This window comes from Odontesthes bonariensis, chromosome 2 (assembly GCF_027942865.1).
Source record: "Odontesthes bonariensis isolate fOdoBon6 chromosome 2, fOdoBon6.hap1, whole genome shotgun sequence".
Lineage (NCBI taxonomy): Eukaryota > Metazoa > Chordata > Actinopteri > Atheriniformes > Atherinopsidae > Odontesthes > Odontesthes bonariensis.
In genome coordinates this window covers 24,336,654-24,354,177 of record NC_134507.1, presented here as the reverse complement: position 1 = coordinate 24,354,177, position 17,524 = coordinate 24,336,654, and the positions used below count along the sequence as shown (strand labels likewise).

General features: G+C 43.3%; 1 protein-coding gene across 4 annotated transcripts in view; it reads left to right on the top strand.

Annotated features, from left to right (window-relative positions):
- Positions 1-286: 286 nt before the first annotated feature.
- Positions 287-17,524, top strand: part of meis1b (Meis homeobox 1 b) — a 77,890-nt gene continuing 60,652 nt past the window's right edge. For 2 of the 4 annotated variants that reach the window (XM_075480243.1, XM_075480235.1), the window contains exons 1-7: positions 288-1,024; positions 2,712-2,932; positions 4,044-4,185; positions 4,486-4,536; positions 5,076-5,126; positions 6,296-6,439; positions 14,964-15,075. In XM_075480243.1, coding sequence (XP_075336358.1) covers positions 1,013-1,024; positions 2,712-2,932; positions 4,044-4,185; positions 4,486-4,536; positions 5,076-5,126; positions 6,296-6,439; positions 14,964-15,075 — 733 coding nt within the window. In that variant the 5' untranslated portion in view covers positions 288-1,012. Of the gene's footprint in view, positions 1,025-2,711; positions 2,933-4,043; positions 4,186-4,485; positions 4,537-5,075; positions 5,127-6,295; positions 6,440-14,963; positions 15,076-17,524 lie in introns of all 4 variants that reach the window. The other 2 variants (XM_075480225.1, XM_075480251.1) reach the window with 2 other exon arrangements.

Here is a 17,524-nt window from a genome sequence, read left to right as displayed (position 1 = left end):
CTGCCTCAATTAGTCGTTTCTAAACTATTTGGAAGTAGAGAAGTGGCTGTTGGACACATCATTCCCGAAATTACCATGATTCAGTGTCCGTCACTGAAGAATAAAGTCAGTGTGTCAGGATGAGACGTGAATCTGGAGCCATAGGTGGATTTTCTGTGTTGATTCCAGTGTGGTTCCAGCTCGCAGTGCGGTTGGCTTGGCTCACAGGGTCCTCCCACCCCTCCTCTACGCACGACTTGCTGCAGCCCGGTGCGTTGTGTAAGACGCGACCTGTTATGGCCACCACTACTTCCGGGTTTCAGCAGTCTGGTCCAGATCCTCCGCTCCTCCTCAGCTCAACACACACATCCATTGTACACAAACGGGCAGGCAGCTCGCGCATACACACGCACTCACACACATACAGACACGTTCACACACACACACACACACACACACGCACAGCATCGATCGTGGCTCCTTTAAGAAAGGCTAAACCAGAATTATCACCCCACCTCCTCTTGATCTCCTCTAGACGCTTTTGCATAAGAAAATCAAGCCGGGAGCCGAGAGTGATCAAAGAAAACGAGAGGAGAGCTGCTTCATTTTTTAACTGTGATTGTGACCATTAACATTTAGGTGGTGCCGATCCCGTGGAGACGCGCGTCGGACCATCATTCATCCAGTACTTTTGACAAGCCCTCGCTTTCTGACTGACAGGCGGAGTGGCAAAAAGCCATGAGAGTCGCCAGTTTTGTTTGAGGGGCTGTTTTATTTTCATCCTGGTTTTGGAAAAGGAGCCCGGTGCCGCTGCCGCGAGGATAGCCGAGGACATATTCGCCGCGGCTGGGCTAAACTTGCACTGAGAGCGGGAGCTGGCTTCACCGTTCCGTGGAAAAAAAGGCATAGGCTACGGGATTTTGGCTGAAACATCTCCTCGTTTGTTTGGATTTTCTTTCTTTATTTCGTGTCCACCCTGGCCTCAGAGGGGATTTACCTAAACTGAAAGGACGACCAGGGAGTGAGGAGGGTTATGGCGCAACGGGTACGTAGGGCAGTCCTCCCTAAAAAGTTTCTCTAAGTCCAACGCGCTTGAACGCAATGCTGCACTGTAACGTGGCTTAATGACACACGTACCCACACGGACACACACTCGCGGCGAAAGTTTCTGTCGTCTTCCTGACACATGGAGACCTAATTTCATGTTTGGCGTCTTTTGGCACGGTGTTACGCACGGCCGCACTCGTTTGCTCCACAAACCGTCCCACTGTGGGACATTGGAAGCGTGATCATATCTCGCATCGGCTATGTTTTTTAGATTAGTTATGACAGGCCAGTTACTGGAAGCGAAATGGGGGGAGGGCATAGAGGCAAAACAAATCCCCACAATTCTCTGCTGACCGTTTCATTAAGACTTTATATCAGAATTTGTGCGCATAAACTTCTAATTCCACCCGTAGTTCTTAACCACTCGGTCGGACAATTGCGCTAAAAGATGCAAAATTAGCATAATGCCAGAGAGGCAGTTTTAGTAATGAGGTGATGACAAACGCTTTGATTCATAAAGGTACGCCAGGACTGCCTCAGAACAGCGGCTGGGTCCGACACACAGATAGTTAGCGGTGTTAAAGTAGGGATGTTAGTGGCACTGGACACATTTTGCTGCTTACTTTGGCACTAGAGCTGCACCACGCTGGGGTTTGCACCTCTTTTCCTTTAGGGTCGAAACGTTCAGCTTTAAGTGATAATGCATTTTACTCTCTCCCCGACACTTGTTTGTCACGTCTTGAGAGCACTATCAATAATTCAAGCTTAATTTCAGTCTCCTAAAGAAGCAAGCCTCCATTTAAGGTTCTTACTATTGAGCTCTTTTGGACCCGTATAAACATTTCGGAGTTAAACAAGCAGAACGGGCTTTTAAAAGCTACTAAACAACAGCGTAAAGACGAGACGGCGTTATTCAGCTGAAAACTGACACGTGAAAAAGTTTCAATCTGCTGCTGAACGTTGTCAGAAAAAAAAAAACACAACACGTCTTTACTTGCATTTGTTGTACGCACTAATCATGGTGAGTTTGATGGGTATTAAAGTTCTGCACAGTTATGAGCCTTTAAAATTAGAAAGCGCTGCAATTAACAAGTTTAAGACATATGTTGTTGTGCACCGTGAAAACACAGGACATGGCTGGTGCTGTTAAAACCCAACAGCTGCATGCTTAATGATATTTTAAAAATGGGCGGATTGAGCTGTGTTGCTGCAGTTTTTGCACTTTTTTTTTGTCATTTTGAACTCCTTGAATAATTTTTCCTCCGCGTTTCAGGGGTCACCGTGAATACGCTGAGAACAAAACTAATTTGCACTTCAGAGTTGTAGTTTTTCTTATTGTCCTGCTTCAGCATTTCAAACTTTTCTTCAGAGGGCGTAAAACATTAAAGCACCGAGGGGAATTTATTTTCCTGGTTTATCATGCGTTTTCAGCTCGCGCCCTTGTAACCAGAAAACATTCTGAATTTAAGAAAATATTAGACGCCTAACTTTGTGAATTAATACAGCTGATTCACTCGTTTGGCAGAATTTCACTTTGTTTTTAATAAACAAAACTTAAAGTTGAACTTCTACTAACTTTTACTGCATTTCTCTGACTTTTGGTTTTCTAGCAAAGTTTCAACCAGAGTCCAATATGTTCTTGTGCATGTGTATTAACGGTGGACCCGCGTGTTTGTTGTGTGCAGTACGAAGACTTGCCCCACTACGGGATGGACGGGGTGGGCATCCCGACCACCATGTACGGAGACCCGCACGGCGCCCGGTCCATGCAGGCGGTGCACCTCAACCACGGTCCCCAGCTGCACTCTCACCAGTACCCGCACACCGCCCACACCAACACCATGCCTCCCAGTATGGGCTCCTCCGTTAACGACGCTCTCAAGAGAGATAAAGACGCTATTTACGGGTAGGTGCAAGCCTCCGGTCCGCGGAGGAAGCCTTTACCGGATGTATCCAGGCCTGGACGGGACAGCTGGAGAGGGCTTGTGGGTGCGAATTCAGTCAGGAAAAACACCGGCTGACTACTCGGGACAGCACCGTGTCTGGAACCCAAAGTGCTGCAAAGGCGCTGGGACAGAAACAAGCTGCATGAGTTTTTTGTGCCCTTTTATTTTTGCATAATTTTGAATCTTATTTCCCCCTAAAGTCAGCCATGTTTACATTTTGTTCCTTCTGATTAAATGAGCTAAATACTTGAGGAATAAAAAAAGAAAAACTCGTCTTAAGTTTTTCTGTTTGAAGGAACAACCACACGGATGTACTCTCTGCTTAATATTTCAGCTTAACATGGTTTCTTGAATTATGAGCCATACTTCCACTTCTTAATTTCTTTCTGTTTTGTAATAATTCCCCTTGCTTACTTCTCCTTAAGAGCTTCATCGTTTATTAAGAGAAAAAAAATTACCTCTCCGTTTGAACCGTTTCTGCTCATTTTCCAGGCTCCAGCCTCGTAAAATTCACCATAATTAAAGTAAATCCCACAAATGCGCATCGCTTATTAATTTGTTTGAATTAATTAAAAAAAAAAAATCAAAAAAAATCAAAGAATGATATTTTCAGGGTGATTGAACCTAAGCAGAAACCGTTTCAACATCTTATCCCTCGCACTTTAGGAGGCGTGTTGTTTTCAGCACGTATAATTACTTTAAGGACTTAAACAATAAATAATAAACAAACGTGCGCACATTTAGCCGCAGACATCTCAAACGTTTTTTTTCTCCTAACACACGCACACACACACGCCTGCGATCCAAACGGAGACCTTGTGCAAGAAATTGTTTGACAGACTCTAAAGCTTTTATGCTATTAGGCGCGACTAGATTTAATCACAGAAGTCCGCCCGCTGTTTGCAGCCTTTCTCCGAGCCTCTGCATAATATAATAGCACGGGCTGCAGGCAGCAGCAGTCCCCACGGGCGAGTTGTGGAAGAGTAGCATGGCTGGCTAAATCTAGCCTGAAGTAGTCTTGACCCCGGCGCTGTTCTCTCTGGTGACATTTGCTATTGTGTGTGTTCCCAGGCACCCCCTGTTCCCCTTGCTTGCACTGATTTTTGAGAAATGTGAATTAGCGACGTGCACCCCCAGAGAGCCCGGGGTGGCGGGAGGAGACGTCTGTTCATCGGAATCTTTCAATGAAGACATAGCAGTGTTTGCAAAACAGGTCAGGAAAGTTTTGACTTTTGGAAGCTGCATGCTCGGGCTGGTTCAGCTCCTACCTGCATGTCCAAAGTGTGGAGCTCTGACTTTTGTGCCCCGCAGTTATCTGCATTGACAGACACTACACTCACATTCACTGATCAAGCAAAAGTCATTTTAAGATGTTTGGATGCAATCTAAAGTTGTTGCTGTGCGAAGAGTCGCATGAAAACTGCGTGTGTTCACTTGATTTCACATTCCCTGTTATTTATTAGCAGTGCAATTTGTCCTATTCACACGTTTTTCTGAAATGTTTTGCTTTTAGATTCGGGCAGAAAAACCTTTATTTTCATCGAATCCCGAGTTGGATAATCTGGTAAGACGCATCATGTTATTTTTGCAAAATTGTATTTTCAAACAGTACTTTTGAATAGGCTGTACAGATGTTTACTGGCGAGCTGCTGCTATGTCAGAGAGCCACGTGGTGCTGAAAACCTAAAGCAGGATTGCACATCATGTTCCTCCGTTTGATCCGTTTGATATCATGATGGCCCCCGGTTGTATGTGCACATGAAGGACAGCTGTCACGCACCTTTGAACTCCTCCTGGAAAGTTATTTATCCACTCTTTTCACTTTGCTCAGCTTGATACTTTAAACGTGACGTTGGAGCAACCTTTTCCACGACTAGATGGTGGCTAATAGATCTCTGACTCTGAGGCTTATTGCAGCTTCAGCCTGCACTGCACGCCTGCTCTCCATATTGCAATAACGTCCAACTTTAATATCAGTTCCACATAAAACCCATTGCTATGAATATTTTCCTCGTTTTCAGTTACTTGTATTGAGAAAAACGTGCCTGTTTAATATCAAAAGATGTGAACAGCTCATTTTTTATTGTTATTTTAATTTTTCAGATGATTCAAGCCATTCAAGTTTTACGATTTCATCTCCTGGAGCTGGAGAAGGTAATATTCTCTCGCCATTTCTGTCCAGCGTGCCACTCCAGACCTATGGGCTGTATTTGCATAAATGTATTTTTGCTAGTCGGTTATAATTAGCGTCAAAATCAATCATGGGGCCATTTCTCTTCCGCGTTTAATCACGACGCAAGCTGTTACAACTGGAACGGATATCTCTGTGCCCAAATTCTCCCCCATGTTTTAATGAAGTTTAATGCTGGCAGCAATCGCATGCAAGGTGAAACATATAGGCGAACTTTGCGAGTTTTAGAAATGATTCTTTGTGGAGGGCAAAAGGCCCCAGCCGACCATCTGTGGACAGATCGAGTAGTGGGTGTAAAACTCTGATTTGTCTCTGTGTCAGATGGACTGCAAAGCCTGCACCGTCAACTTTAACTTTATATTAAGACACAAAATCAAAGAAAGTTTTAGCTTTTAAAGTCTGTGCACGCGCCTCTTTTTTTTCTTTTCTTTTTCTCTTTTGCACATCTTGTCTGTAACAGATTGCAGATGAAAGCTTTGTGGAGGTAGCAACTCAGTGATTAAAGTATTTTTCTCCTGATGCTGCAGACATTTTCTTTTGTTTCTCCGGAAGTAGGAGACGCGACACACTGGCAGTGATAATGTAATAAGTTGGCGAAATGAAACAGTTTACCTTAAATGTCAGTTAAGCGGGTCATCCTCCGCTAATGGCCACTACCCGGGGCACCGATGATGAATTTAACACGGGTGTTGAGTGTGTTGTAGCCTCTGAGCCCTCTTGTCACTGTCAATTTTCGACGATATCTCTATTTTGAGAGGAGAAAAAATAAAAATAAAGTTATCATAACAGTGTGAACAGGGCGCGCAGCCACGACGACGTGACGAGGCGCGGGACACACCTCAAACCGAATGAGCCCAAAGTGATCCTATTTCCGGTTTAAAAAAAAAAATCTTAAACATTATTTTGATGGGTTTTTTTGAGCAAGAAAAATAAATTAATTTGAGTTGTTGACCATTTTTACAACCATGTTTGTGCCGTCAGTGGTCAGACATTATACTGACCCCTGCAAAACATTCAGACATGTTTGGTGCATGCTGTGATTCTGCCACAGCGACGGTGTGTTGCACATGTCGCTGCTGTTTGATGTCCATTTTGGGTGAGAGCGTGACGCCTCTTCCTTCCCTCTCTGCAGGTTCACGAGCTGTGTGATAATTTCTGTCACCGGTACATCAGCTGCTTGAAAGGCAAGATGCCCATCGACTTGGTCATAGACGACAGGGAGGGCGGGTCCAAATCAGACAGCGAGGAAATCACAAGATCGGTGGCCCTAGATCAGGTAGGCTTCATCTCTCTCCCTCTCGCTCTGTGTATGTGTGCGCGTGCGTGCGTGCTTGTGTGTGTTCTCCCTGCTGGCTATTCAGCTATTCTGGGTCACTTCTCCGCTCCGCTGTTATTTGCATATGATTAAAGCCGTTTTACATTCCATCCATCGGAATGAAAAAAATTCTGAATAATGTTGCTATTATTGGTCCATTAAGACTTGAACCCGGAACCGACCTGGGGAGATTACCTCGAAAAGGCATCGCCATAAACGTGACCTGTTCCATGTCGATTTTAATTTAGAGCCTCTCTTCATTTTTCTCTCCTCTCTTCCTCTTTTTGAACCCATAAACGGAGCGTTATCAGCTCCTCTGTGTTGTGCAGCCCAGGAGAGTGCAGCAGCCTGGGCTGCACGCTGTGGTTTAGATGCCTTGGTTTCTCCACTGTAGAGTTCACGGTTCATTACGCGTCTTGTCAGTATTTTTGCTTAGACATGAGTGCACATTGCTTATCGAGACCCCTCCTCTCCTCCTCCTTTATTTCGCTCCGAGCGCACAGATTCAGCATCAATAAGATGGTTTATTTTCCAAAGCTACAGATGCAGCGGGTATTAAAGGTAGATTAGGGAGTGTTTCCTTTTGTGCAGATATCAGAGATAACCACAGCCTTCATTATGTGCTCCACTGACTGTTGGCACTCCGGGGACACCGTATGCGCACAGGCATGACCCTAATGGTCCGCACACTGCCGTTAAATAATGATAACGGCAACCGATGATTAGAATTATGCAAATCTGGATTTTCGGCCATTAATAGCTTCAGTCATTTGAGGAGGCCACGGAGTTGCAGGCTATGAGACCGCGTTTCAGTAAGTTAAACTATCCCAGAGTTTTAAGACAGAACTGTAGCGGCTATAAGCTAAAGATAGGAAGGAGGGGGACAAATTAAGTGCCCAAATTAAAGGGATTATCTGGATGGTCCGACATAAAAAGTAATGAAGTGATTAGGCTAAATAATTTAAATCCGTGGACTTCCATATGGTTGAGTGGTTGGTCTGAGTAGAGAGCGAGGCAGCCACGGGCTTTTATGTCCTGTGCTGAATGGCAGGACTGGGAGCGACTGGGAAGATCCCCACCCCGCCGCGCATGCACTCCTCTATCCCCGGCCCTTATGTCTGATTATGGAAATGAGTAGGATCACGCGGAAGATAATACTTCATTTAATCCAGGAACAGAATTAAATAACACAGACGCCACTTGTGCATTTAAGTGTCTCTTTGAACAGCCTGTTGTATTCTCCCAGGGATTCAGTTGTCAAAAAGTTTTTTTTTCTCCCTTTCTTATTTTAAATACTTAATATAGATAGGTCAGGACATGGAATTAAACGTTATGGTATAGAGATATGGAAATAGTGCGTTAAAACCCTTGGGTTTCCAGGTACATGAAGAAAATGATGTTGTGCTCGGGGCACTGATGCAGATCTTTAATTGACTGTAAGCAGAAGACATGGCCTATTTTAATATAATGATGATGGTCCTTATATAGCCAATTCAGGGCAAATTCACATAAGCTTATATTTACGTTGATAGAATATTATAAATGACCTGCAGGCGCAGTTTATATGAAAACACTGGGAAAAGTTTTTGACAGATGTGTAATGTTGAGGGATGGGCTGATGTTTTATTAGGATAAGACTATCCACAGCAGCAGGCTGTGTGTAAATGGGCATATCCAAACAGGCAGAGGATGCACGCCTCTCACTGCTGAATACTTACATTGTCAATCTTATGGCTCTGCACTTCATGACTTACTCGCGGCCGAATATATATATATTTTTGAATTTTGAGGGCTATTTTTGTGTGACATCTTATCTGCAGTTGTTAGGCAGTGACATCCTTAACGAATTTGCATTGTGTGTGCATTATCTCTTTCCATATGTATTTTTAATATATGCCCTCGGGCATAAAGTTGAAGTGGACTGGAAAAAATGCTGAGAATTTGCACAAAAGAACAATGTTAACAAGATGGAGAAAGCAGGCTCATTTATTCATAAACCAATTTATTCCAGTGAGACGACTGGAGGAGAGAAAAAAAAATATGTCGAAGGAAAAAAAATACTTTGAATTTATTAAACTCAACAATCCAACAACACTGACTTTCTTGCTGCATTATGCAGCCTTGCGTCATAACAGTTATTTTCAGCATATCCTTTACATGTCTTTACATTGTATTTATTTATTTATTTATTTTTTAAGCCTGTATGCAGGCAACTATGAAGGGACACTGGGCGCCTCTTTCAAAAGAAAGCAGAGCATAGCTGAGAGGTGAAAAAGTCAGAGGCTCTGCGCTGGCTTGTGAATGCAGCTCAGCTAGTTTGGGCTCACCCTCCGATGTTTGTGTGTGTCATTCTCTGTGTGGAAGTGTGTGTTCAGACTGGCCTGATAAATGCAGCACCCCCCTCAGGTGTTATGTGAGTGGAGTGACTGGTTAGCACCAGTTGGACTTTAACTCTTTCCCTGCTGGTCTCTGGAGTGCTTCCCTCCCCATCGGATTTCTCTACTTGAGCTGCAAATGTCTAGTTGCCTCATTAGATCCGTTTCAAGCTCATCTGTATACAAACGTAGAAGGCAAAACTTCACCGGCAGTAAGAGCTTGTGTTTACACAGAATTTAGCTTGTGTTTTTTGAAATATGGCTGCAGTCACTCTGCTGATTGGCACACATGTTCACCTTAGGCTGAAGAACTGGGGAGGTATTTCCATGCTGCTGTACATCATTTGCACAGTTGCCTTTAATTGCACAGAGAGCATGGGGAGGGGTGCAGCAATTTGCTAATGAACTCTGAGGGCTTAGGCTCTCCACTGTCGGATTGAACACTACTAATAGTACTGAGGACTCACTCCAAGTCTCAAGAGCTCCTCTACTTGATTGAGCCATGCAGGTTGAAGTTGGGCTGGAAATAATTGAAACTTCCTTTACAATATTTGCTGCCGGACTTTTTTTGTGGATGAGTCTTAAATGATTATGAATGCTTAGCAGTCGATCTGTTGGGTTGATTTAGTCCAAGGCATTTTTATTCTAAAGAGGCTTTGTGGCACTGCTTCTGAAATCATGCAAGAAGAATGTGAAACGGCAGACAATCTGAAATAGCATCTATACATTTGGGATCCGTTGCTGTTTTTCTTACATCCTGCTCAATCTTTCCTAAACAAACCCTGCTTGTATGAGCTAAGTGTTGTGGTCACTGTGTAAGAATTTACTCTTGATAGCGCTATCGCGGTATCTTTTCCCAACAAACGGCACTGTTATGCCATACAAGTGCGGGTTTCCAGGTCAGTGAGACCCAGTTGTGTTGGTTTAGGTAACTCTGGCGGTCAAAGAGTGACCCCTGTCCCCCCCTCAACTCCTAACTCAATGGAAACCATGACTGTTGGGGTCAGCCACTATTTGCCTAATCAGTACGCTGCTATCGCTAATCTATCTGCCTCTCGTTGAGGTATGGATCGAGTTTCACCCGACTTAACAGGCACACTCACTGGCTCTCCTACAGTGGCACACTGCTGTTCTTAATACAAACTTTTGAATCATTAAAGTGATTGTTGGTAATGGCAGCTTTTGTAGTTGAATAGAGGAGAGGTTTGACCCTCCACTCACCCCCTCCCTTCTCCTCTCCCCCTCACCGCTCTCCTCTGCTGAACTCCCCCTTTTTCCATTGGGGAGTGAATGCAGAGCGGCTGTTCAGGATTCAACAAGTGATACAAAGAGATGACCACGTGACTTGTGTGTTTCTTAGCCTCTTCATTATTGTGGTGGAATAGCAAGTAGGGGTGATTATGATTATGCAACTCAAAGCCGGAGTGACTTCAAAGAATGGGAATGTCGGGAGCCTCTTAAATGCCTACATGTATTCAGACATCAACCATGCTTTTTTTTCCTTTTCTTTTGGTTGATTTATTGTTTTTTTTTTTTTTTTTAATCTTGCAGTATTGCTGGAAAGTATTGCTTAGTGGGGCCACAAGACCCCACTTGCAAATAAAGTTCTTGGCTTGTGTCTCCTGTTACTTATGATGAGCAGCCATGACTGTCCCTGAGGCCTGCTGCGGTTTCTTTGGCTAAGTAAACAATAACCTGGCTTAACACTTGTGTACATAGCTAATGGAAAGTTCCTCTCCCCCTTAACCCCCCGCAAGCCTCTGACAAAGGCCACCGTCACAAACAGCCGTCTCCAAGGAATCCGCCGAGAACATCTCTGCACAGCGGCTACAAGTCAAGCTAGGCTAGGCTAACGAAGAAACCACAGGAAAACATGTCATTAAGAAAATACGCCTGCCTTTTCATTCACAACTAAAGAAAAAAAAAGACAGAAATATGCTTTGTTTTGGGTTGGATAGCATGAAGGGGAGAGCACTTGGGTTGATGTTTTTGTTTGGATTTCAGCTCTCGCAGGGTAAACGGGGTATATTGCGAGATCTGAAGTGGGAGAGGCCACAGAGAAAGAAAATCAGTTTGTCAGTTTCCACGAGTGCCATATGAATGGACTTTGAAAGCTCTGGTAATTATCTCAAACGTGTAATTATCTTTGCTTGTCTCTATGAGGTTAACATACCAGTTTCAAAAAGCTGATTGAAGAGTACCTGACGGCTATTCAATGTAGCATACTTCACTCACTCAAGAGACCAAATCCAGTTTTCTCCCTCACCCTCTTCAACAATTATAAGGTTATTTCTTCTTTCTTTGTCTATTGTTAAGAGTTTGGGAGGAAGGGGAGCGTAGAACAGAATGGGAGGGAGTGAGGGGTCTTTTGCTCTCTGCCACGCATACCATTATCAACCCTTTTTTTTATTTTAGAAGCACTAATATTGCGGTGAAGGGAAAGGAGGAGTGGAGAGAGTAGAGAAAGCAGAGGTAGTCGGGCAAGCACTTGCCTGGCCGGTTATCAGAGAGGCAGATCCTGCTTTATCTAGTCACAGTGGAAAGCAAAGTAAACAACAGTTTACAATAGCTGGCCTTTCAGCCCCTTTCACTTAAAGCTTTCCCACCAGCATTAAGCCGAGTGGGAGAATGTGTCCCGAGTCATTGCAGGCCAACTTGCTGCTGCAACACATGGCATTCTCGCAGATTTCAACTCGAGGAAGCAGCGCTGTTCCAAAAGGTCAAAAATGGTGTAAAAGAAAACAACCACAGAGAACAGATGCATCAAAGAATTCTGGGGGATGAAGTAACCCGACTGTCATCTTCGATTCAGACGTACCACCAGGAGTGTGTGTGTGGGGGGTTATTTGGATATTTATGTCTGTGCTGTTAAGTATGCACATATGATTATTTCCGCTCGCTCACTGGCACAGAGTGAAAAGTAAATATCCATATCATCACAAAAAGATATTTCAGGGTGAAGAAAGAGGGTAAAGCGGGGGGGCAAGGCACAACAACCTTAACCATTTTCTTTATTATTGCAAATGAATTGGCAAGGCAACATTTCTTGCATGAGTGCTTGTATGATATGGGGCCTGGCACAGCGAGAAAGGGAAGCCCCTCTTGCATCTTAGACGCGGCACAATGAGAATGCATTGGATTGGAATGCCTCACCGATCATAGCGGAATCAGAATTTCCAGCAAGGAAAATCTTTTCATGGCGAATTAGGGCGGTGTAGGGAAGAAAAATGGCGGTGAAAAAAAAAGAAAAGAGGTATGTGTGGCTCAAAAACAGGGTTCCCTCGGCTTGGCGCCGCAGATTTAAGAACTTTAGTTGAAGCTAGGCAGAATAGAATGTGGGAAATTTAATTTACTGAACAATTAAGCATCATATTAATCTACAAACTGCTCAGGAGACGGCGAGCAGGAGAGAGTTAAGGAGATGGCGACAGTGAGTGAGAGACCATGGTGGCTCATTAAGGGAAGAGAGAATAAATCAAGTGTGCAGCTTTGGGTGCTAAGGGACCCCCCCCCCACCACACTGTCTCTTCAAGCTTTCTGTTTATGCATCTTTTCTTCCTGTGAATGTATATGGAACATATTTTGAAGGTGTTCCTCTTTATTGTGTGTTCAAGTGTTGTTGGCACAGAGTGAGTGTTACTCTTTGTTCCCATGTGTCTTGTGGTCAAGGTGTGTGCTTTTGTTAACATCGCAGGTGTGTGTTGTGTTTGCATAAGAGGTAGATAAAAAAGAAGCATGTCTGTGTGTGGGAGTGCATGTACAAGTTTACCAGCCAAAAAAAAAGTGTATTTGTGTGTGTGTGTGTGTGTGTGAGCACACATGCTGTGCGACCTGTGTGTACTTGGTAAGAGTGGGTTGTGTGATCTCAGCCGTGTGCGTATTAATTGCGTGTTAGATCAGTGCTGGGCCTGTTCCATCCAAGGGCAGCCTGTGATTATAAATAAACTCCCCGTCCCTGTGGAGATGCCACCAGGCCCTGTCTCAGCCCCGCCCAGTTTCCCATGGGGCCTCTGTGGCCACCTCCCAGCAGGCACAGCACTCTTTTGTTCAATTACAGCTAATGCAGTAGTTTGCCATTTCCCCTTCCACTTTCTAATTATATTTTCAAATGGAATTTGTTGGAGAATTACAACAAAAAGAACATAAAGAAGATTAATATTCCTTTTTGTGTGCTGAGGCTCTTGGGTTTTTTATATTTGTCGTTTGACATCCCCGGGGTACCGTGCAGCTCTTTTTTGCAGCATGCTGAATAAACAAATTCTGCTCATTTTTAAAAGCTGCACTTTTGGGGAAATTGGCAAAAGCCAGTGTTAACTGTTTGCATGCTGAGCATGTGGTCTGGATTACCTCACTTCTGATGTTCCCCGGAGTCACTCGGCCATGCACGGGTGTTTCATTCTTTTTGTGTTCTATGGTCAGCAAAAAAAGAATTTCTAAGAGGTGGAAAAAGGGATCGTCTTGATATATCATCCCCCGTTTAAAATCAACGTTTATCTACCCAATCAACGTCCCAGTCATGCCTTTGTGCAGTGACTTTCCTCTTTATTGCAAAGCCTCAAAGCCTTATTTGGAAAATGATTATATCGTCCATGTAAGCACTGGATTATAATTTCATACCCCAGAAACATCAAAAGAGCTCTAATACACCCCAAATGTGTTGAATTTGCTGACTTGTATTTCCTTTTCTGTTATTCCATTCCGTCTTCATTTTGTTTTACACAAACCCTGTGTCATGAATTAATGTCTCCTTTTTTATACATATATAAACGAAACGAAACTCAAATCCAAACCCCTTCTTGCAGCGGCAACAATTGTAATATCCCAATTGAAACCAGTTGTTCCCCCTGTGTTCTTCTCCTCTTCCTCTGTGTGGGTTTCTATCACTCATTTCGTCGCAAAGCCCTAAAAGCGTGATGCAAGCACCACATTGCCCCCTTGATATCTGCTTCATTTGATTTCACTGAGCAAAGATAGGCTTTGCGCAGGCGGTAGAGGAGGCTCGATAAGTGTTTGTGTGCGTGTGTTTTGTTTGTTTGTTGTAGCTAACTGTGTATGATAAGGCATTAGATTCCATTTTCTTCTGTTCTGAAGTCTATTTTCTCTCTTGTCCTGAACACTGATGTTACTTCTCAGAGGCACTGGGAGATGGGAAGTAACATCTGGTTTAGTTTCAGCAGTATGTAGCTGCTTGGTACCGCATGGGGTAGGGGGAGATTTGTGCATATTTTCTATATGTGCATACATCAAATCTGTATGTGTGGGTTGAAACTTTAGATGTTTCTAACTGGCTGTATGTGTTTGTTGTCTGTCAACCTATCTGCTGATGCTATTTATGGTGTGTGTCTTACGTTTTCACTCCTCTCTGGGCCATTTGCTCTGTTGTCCAGTGTGCAGCTGACGCTCATCTGGTCTCAGACACATTCAGCTTACCCGGGTCTCCCGAGTCTCTCTTGTCTAGTCAGCTGCTACGAGCGTAAAACTAGTCTCAGTTTCAGTCAAGTCGGGTGTTTTTCCTGGAGTTGGCTATCCTTAAATTTTTTCATTTGTTTCCAGTCAGCCTCAGTTTGCTCATGCAATATTGTGTTTTGCATGAGAAAAGACTGTGGGAAAACTTCAGCTTATTTGATTATGTCTCTGTCTTGCTGCCCAAAATTAAATTGAATTCTACAGTAGTGGGACTGGTCATCAATTTTTTTTTGTTTAATATTTGGACAAACAGAAGATTTATACTGATGTGGCAATACATGAGTTATTTACCTCCGGCTGTCTCCCTCTGTTTGGATGACATCACTCCCTGGCAGTCCTCGCTGCCTATCTTAAGTTGTAGCTGTTTTGTGTTTTCATCTGTTAGTGTTTTGAGCCAAATGGAGGCAGCCGTAGATTGCATGCTTCAGAAAGCTGGGAACTAATACAACATGTTTGCTCGCTATTCGTCTGGGCATTTCTCGTCATCAAGCTCTGATAATCTGCATTTCATAAAACTGGTTCCCTCTCTCTCTCACACACACACACATACTGTGTGACTGGTCTGAGAGTTGGCAATGCTGATTTCAAAAGACAATAGTTGGCAAGTTTTATTGATCTTTCTGTTTTGTGTTTCTTTTCATTAGACATCCTGGAACAGAGATCATGATGACACAGCGTCCACGCGTTCTGGAGGCACGCCGGGACCGTCCAGCGGTGGACACACATCGCACAGTGGCGACAACAGCAGCGAACAAGGTAAGAGTTCATGTTCATGAGTATAAGAAGAAAACTGGGATAAAGTGTAGGCTACACTAACATGCAGAGCATATCATAGGCTACATTTTAAAGTGCAAAACAGAAAATTTATCTATGTGTTATTTAGGTATTTGAATGGGGTTTTATTTAAAACAGTAGCTCACGCACGCTGTTAATTATTCAGAGAGGTCAGAGGTCAGAGTCGGCTATATAAGAGCACTTCTTGGATCTGCTAAGGGTTTTTCACTTAGCTCTCGGACAGAGTAGACGTATTGTGGTCCAGGGCTTGAATTTGGGTCCCTCCGCTGGTTTAATTCCTCCTGGTGTCAGCATGGTAACTTTTAGTTGTATGCACCTGTTCAAGAAAAATCAGGCACATAAAAGCTGCACAGATCCTCTGCGGATTCTGTGTAAGACAGCACCACCTTGCTAAAACCAAGGTTCTTTTTGCAGAGTACGAGAGAAGTGTTTTTGATGTTAATGACTGAGTGTGATCAAGAGGAGGTGGCTGTGAAGCTTGCAACCCTTAAGTTTCTTCTTTCCTAAAATGATCTGAATCAGGCTGTTGACTGAATATGCAAACTGTAAAATATACAGTTATTTTTGTTTCATCTGCTTTTAAATTTGTGCAGACCCCAAAATATAATGGCCTCAACGTCCTGCTGAGGCTTGATGTCTTTCCGTTGTAAGATTATGTGTGTATCCGTGAGTATTAAAGAGAGACTCAGACAGGGGGAGGCAGCAGTGGGAGAACGGGGTGGTGGTGGTTAGGGGGGTTGGTGCTGCAAACAAACTGTAGGCAAAAAGCAACTTTATATATTATTGAAGGCAATGTCAAGGCGAGCAGTTTGCAGGGTTGCCAGTGCCAGGAGGCAAGGCCTGGGTGGGAGCAGAGAGCACCGTCATGCCTTCCACTCCAGCGAGCAGCCATTTATATAGTCAACACTCATTCTGTGTCTCTCTCTCATTCTCTTTTTACCCCCCCCCCCGCTTTTTTTTATACATACATTGTCTCTGACCAGCTGTTTGTCTTTCCTTAACACTTCTTAGTGTTGCTCAGCACCAAAGTTTAGACATAGGTTTAAATAATGCTAAATAAAATATGTTTTTGATCTGATGGTCTGGAAAAGAAAACCACTGTGATAAAAGAGCACAGAAATTACAGTGAAACAGGGCAACACAAAGAGATATTGTGTAAGTGTGTGCACTCCTGTACCTTTGATGAGTAATGGTCTGGGGCAGCCAGGCAAGTCTGATTGGTTGCTCTAATGAGCGTGCTCTGTGCCGAGTTTGGGCTCCTGCTTCTGCGACCTTTGCTCCCTATTGACCAAACTGACACTTCATTTTTCACATCTTTCCAATTATAGACTCGCTCCTTATGTTTGCCCCCCTCCAATGACTCTGTCTCATCATCTCTCTGTCTCTTCAAATCTTTGTTCCTCCAGCTCTCTACGGTTATTGTGGGTTTTTTGTGTGTTTATAGAGTTCATCAGAGGGTAAAATATTGGGTAGTGTCTGTATAAATGTCTGTGTATTGGTTTCTGTCAGCATATTGAATTTCCTGTGATTGGTCCAGGTGTCACAAGTTGGGAGCTAAACATGATGCACATGTGTGTGCTTGTGTGTAAGAGAGTATATGCAGGCTTTGAATTTGTAACTGTAAAAGCCAAGTTTTGGGGATGAAAGCTGAAAGGCTTCCCAAATAAGTAAACAATGTTGCCGTGGTGAATGATGGTTTTCGCTAGTTAGCCAAATACTATCCATGATCGTAAAAGTAATAAAAGTCATGAGATTCTTGTAGAAATATTTGTGATCAATGATAATGGAGAGGAAAAAGTGATCAATATTGTATTTTTCTGTTTGTTATGCTCTGTTTGGCAAAAAAAAAAAAAAAAAGCCACTACCTGGATTTAACAAAGCAAATGATCTGGGGTTGCTTCAGTTGTTCAGGTCTAGGTTCAGCAATGTTATCCGCCCAAAAAGACAGTTTTACTGTACTTAATGACCAGGCACAGGCATATTCTAAAATGACAATGTCAGTACTCATCAGATTCCATTGAGAATGTTTGGGATAAGCTGAAGAGGACTTGAAGTTTTTCTGACTTTCCCATTATTACACAAGAGCTTGGCAAAAACTGAATGCTACTCTGGTCAGAAAGGAATGTTGTGAGACTGTATAAACCTTTTGAAACAAATGCATGCCGTAATCAAAGCTAAAGGTGGTTTAACAAAATATTAATGTGCTTTTTTTTTGGCAATTTATTTTTTTATGCCTAATGATGGTAAGATAATTCACACACACCCTATATCTATCATTCATTTGCATAGAAGCTTTCTTGGTTAAAACTGCAGATTAAAAAATAACTTAACTGTGATTGTTTTTCCAAACTCGATAAATATAAATTGAGTTGGGTGTCGCATCCAAAGATATTTTTTCAGATTAGTGATA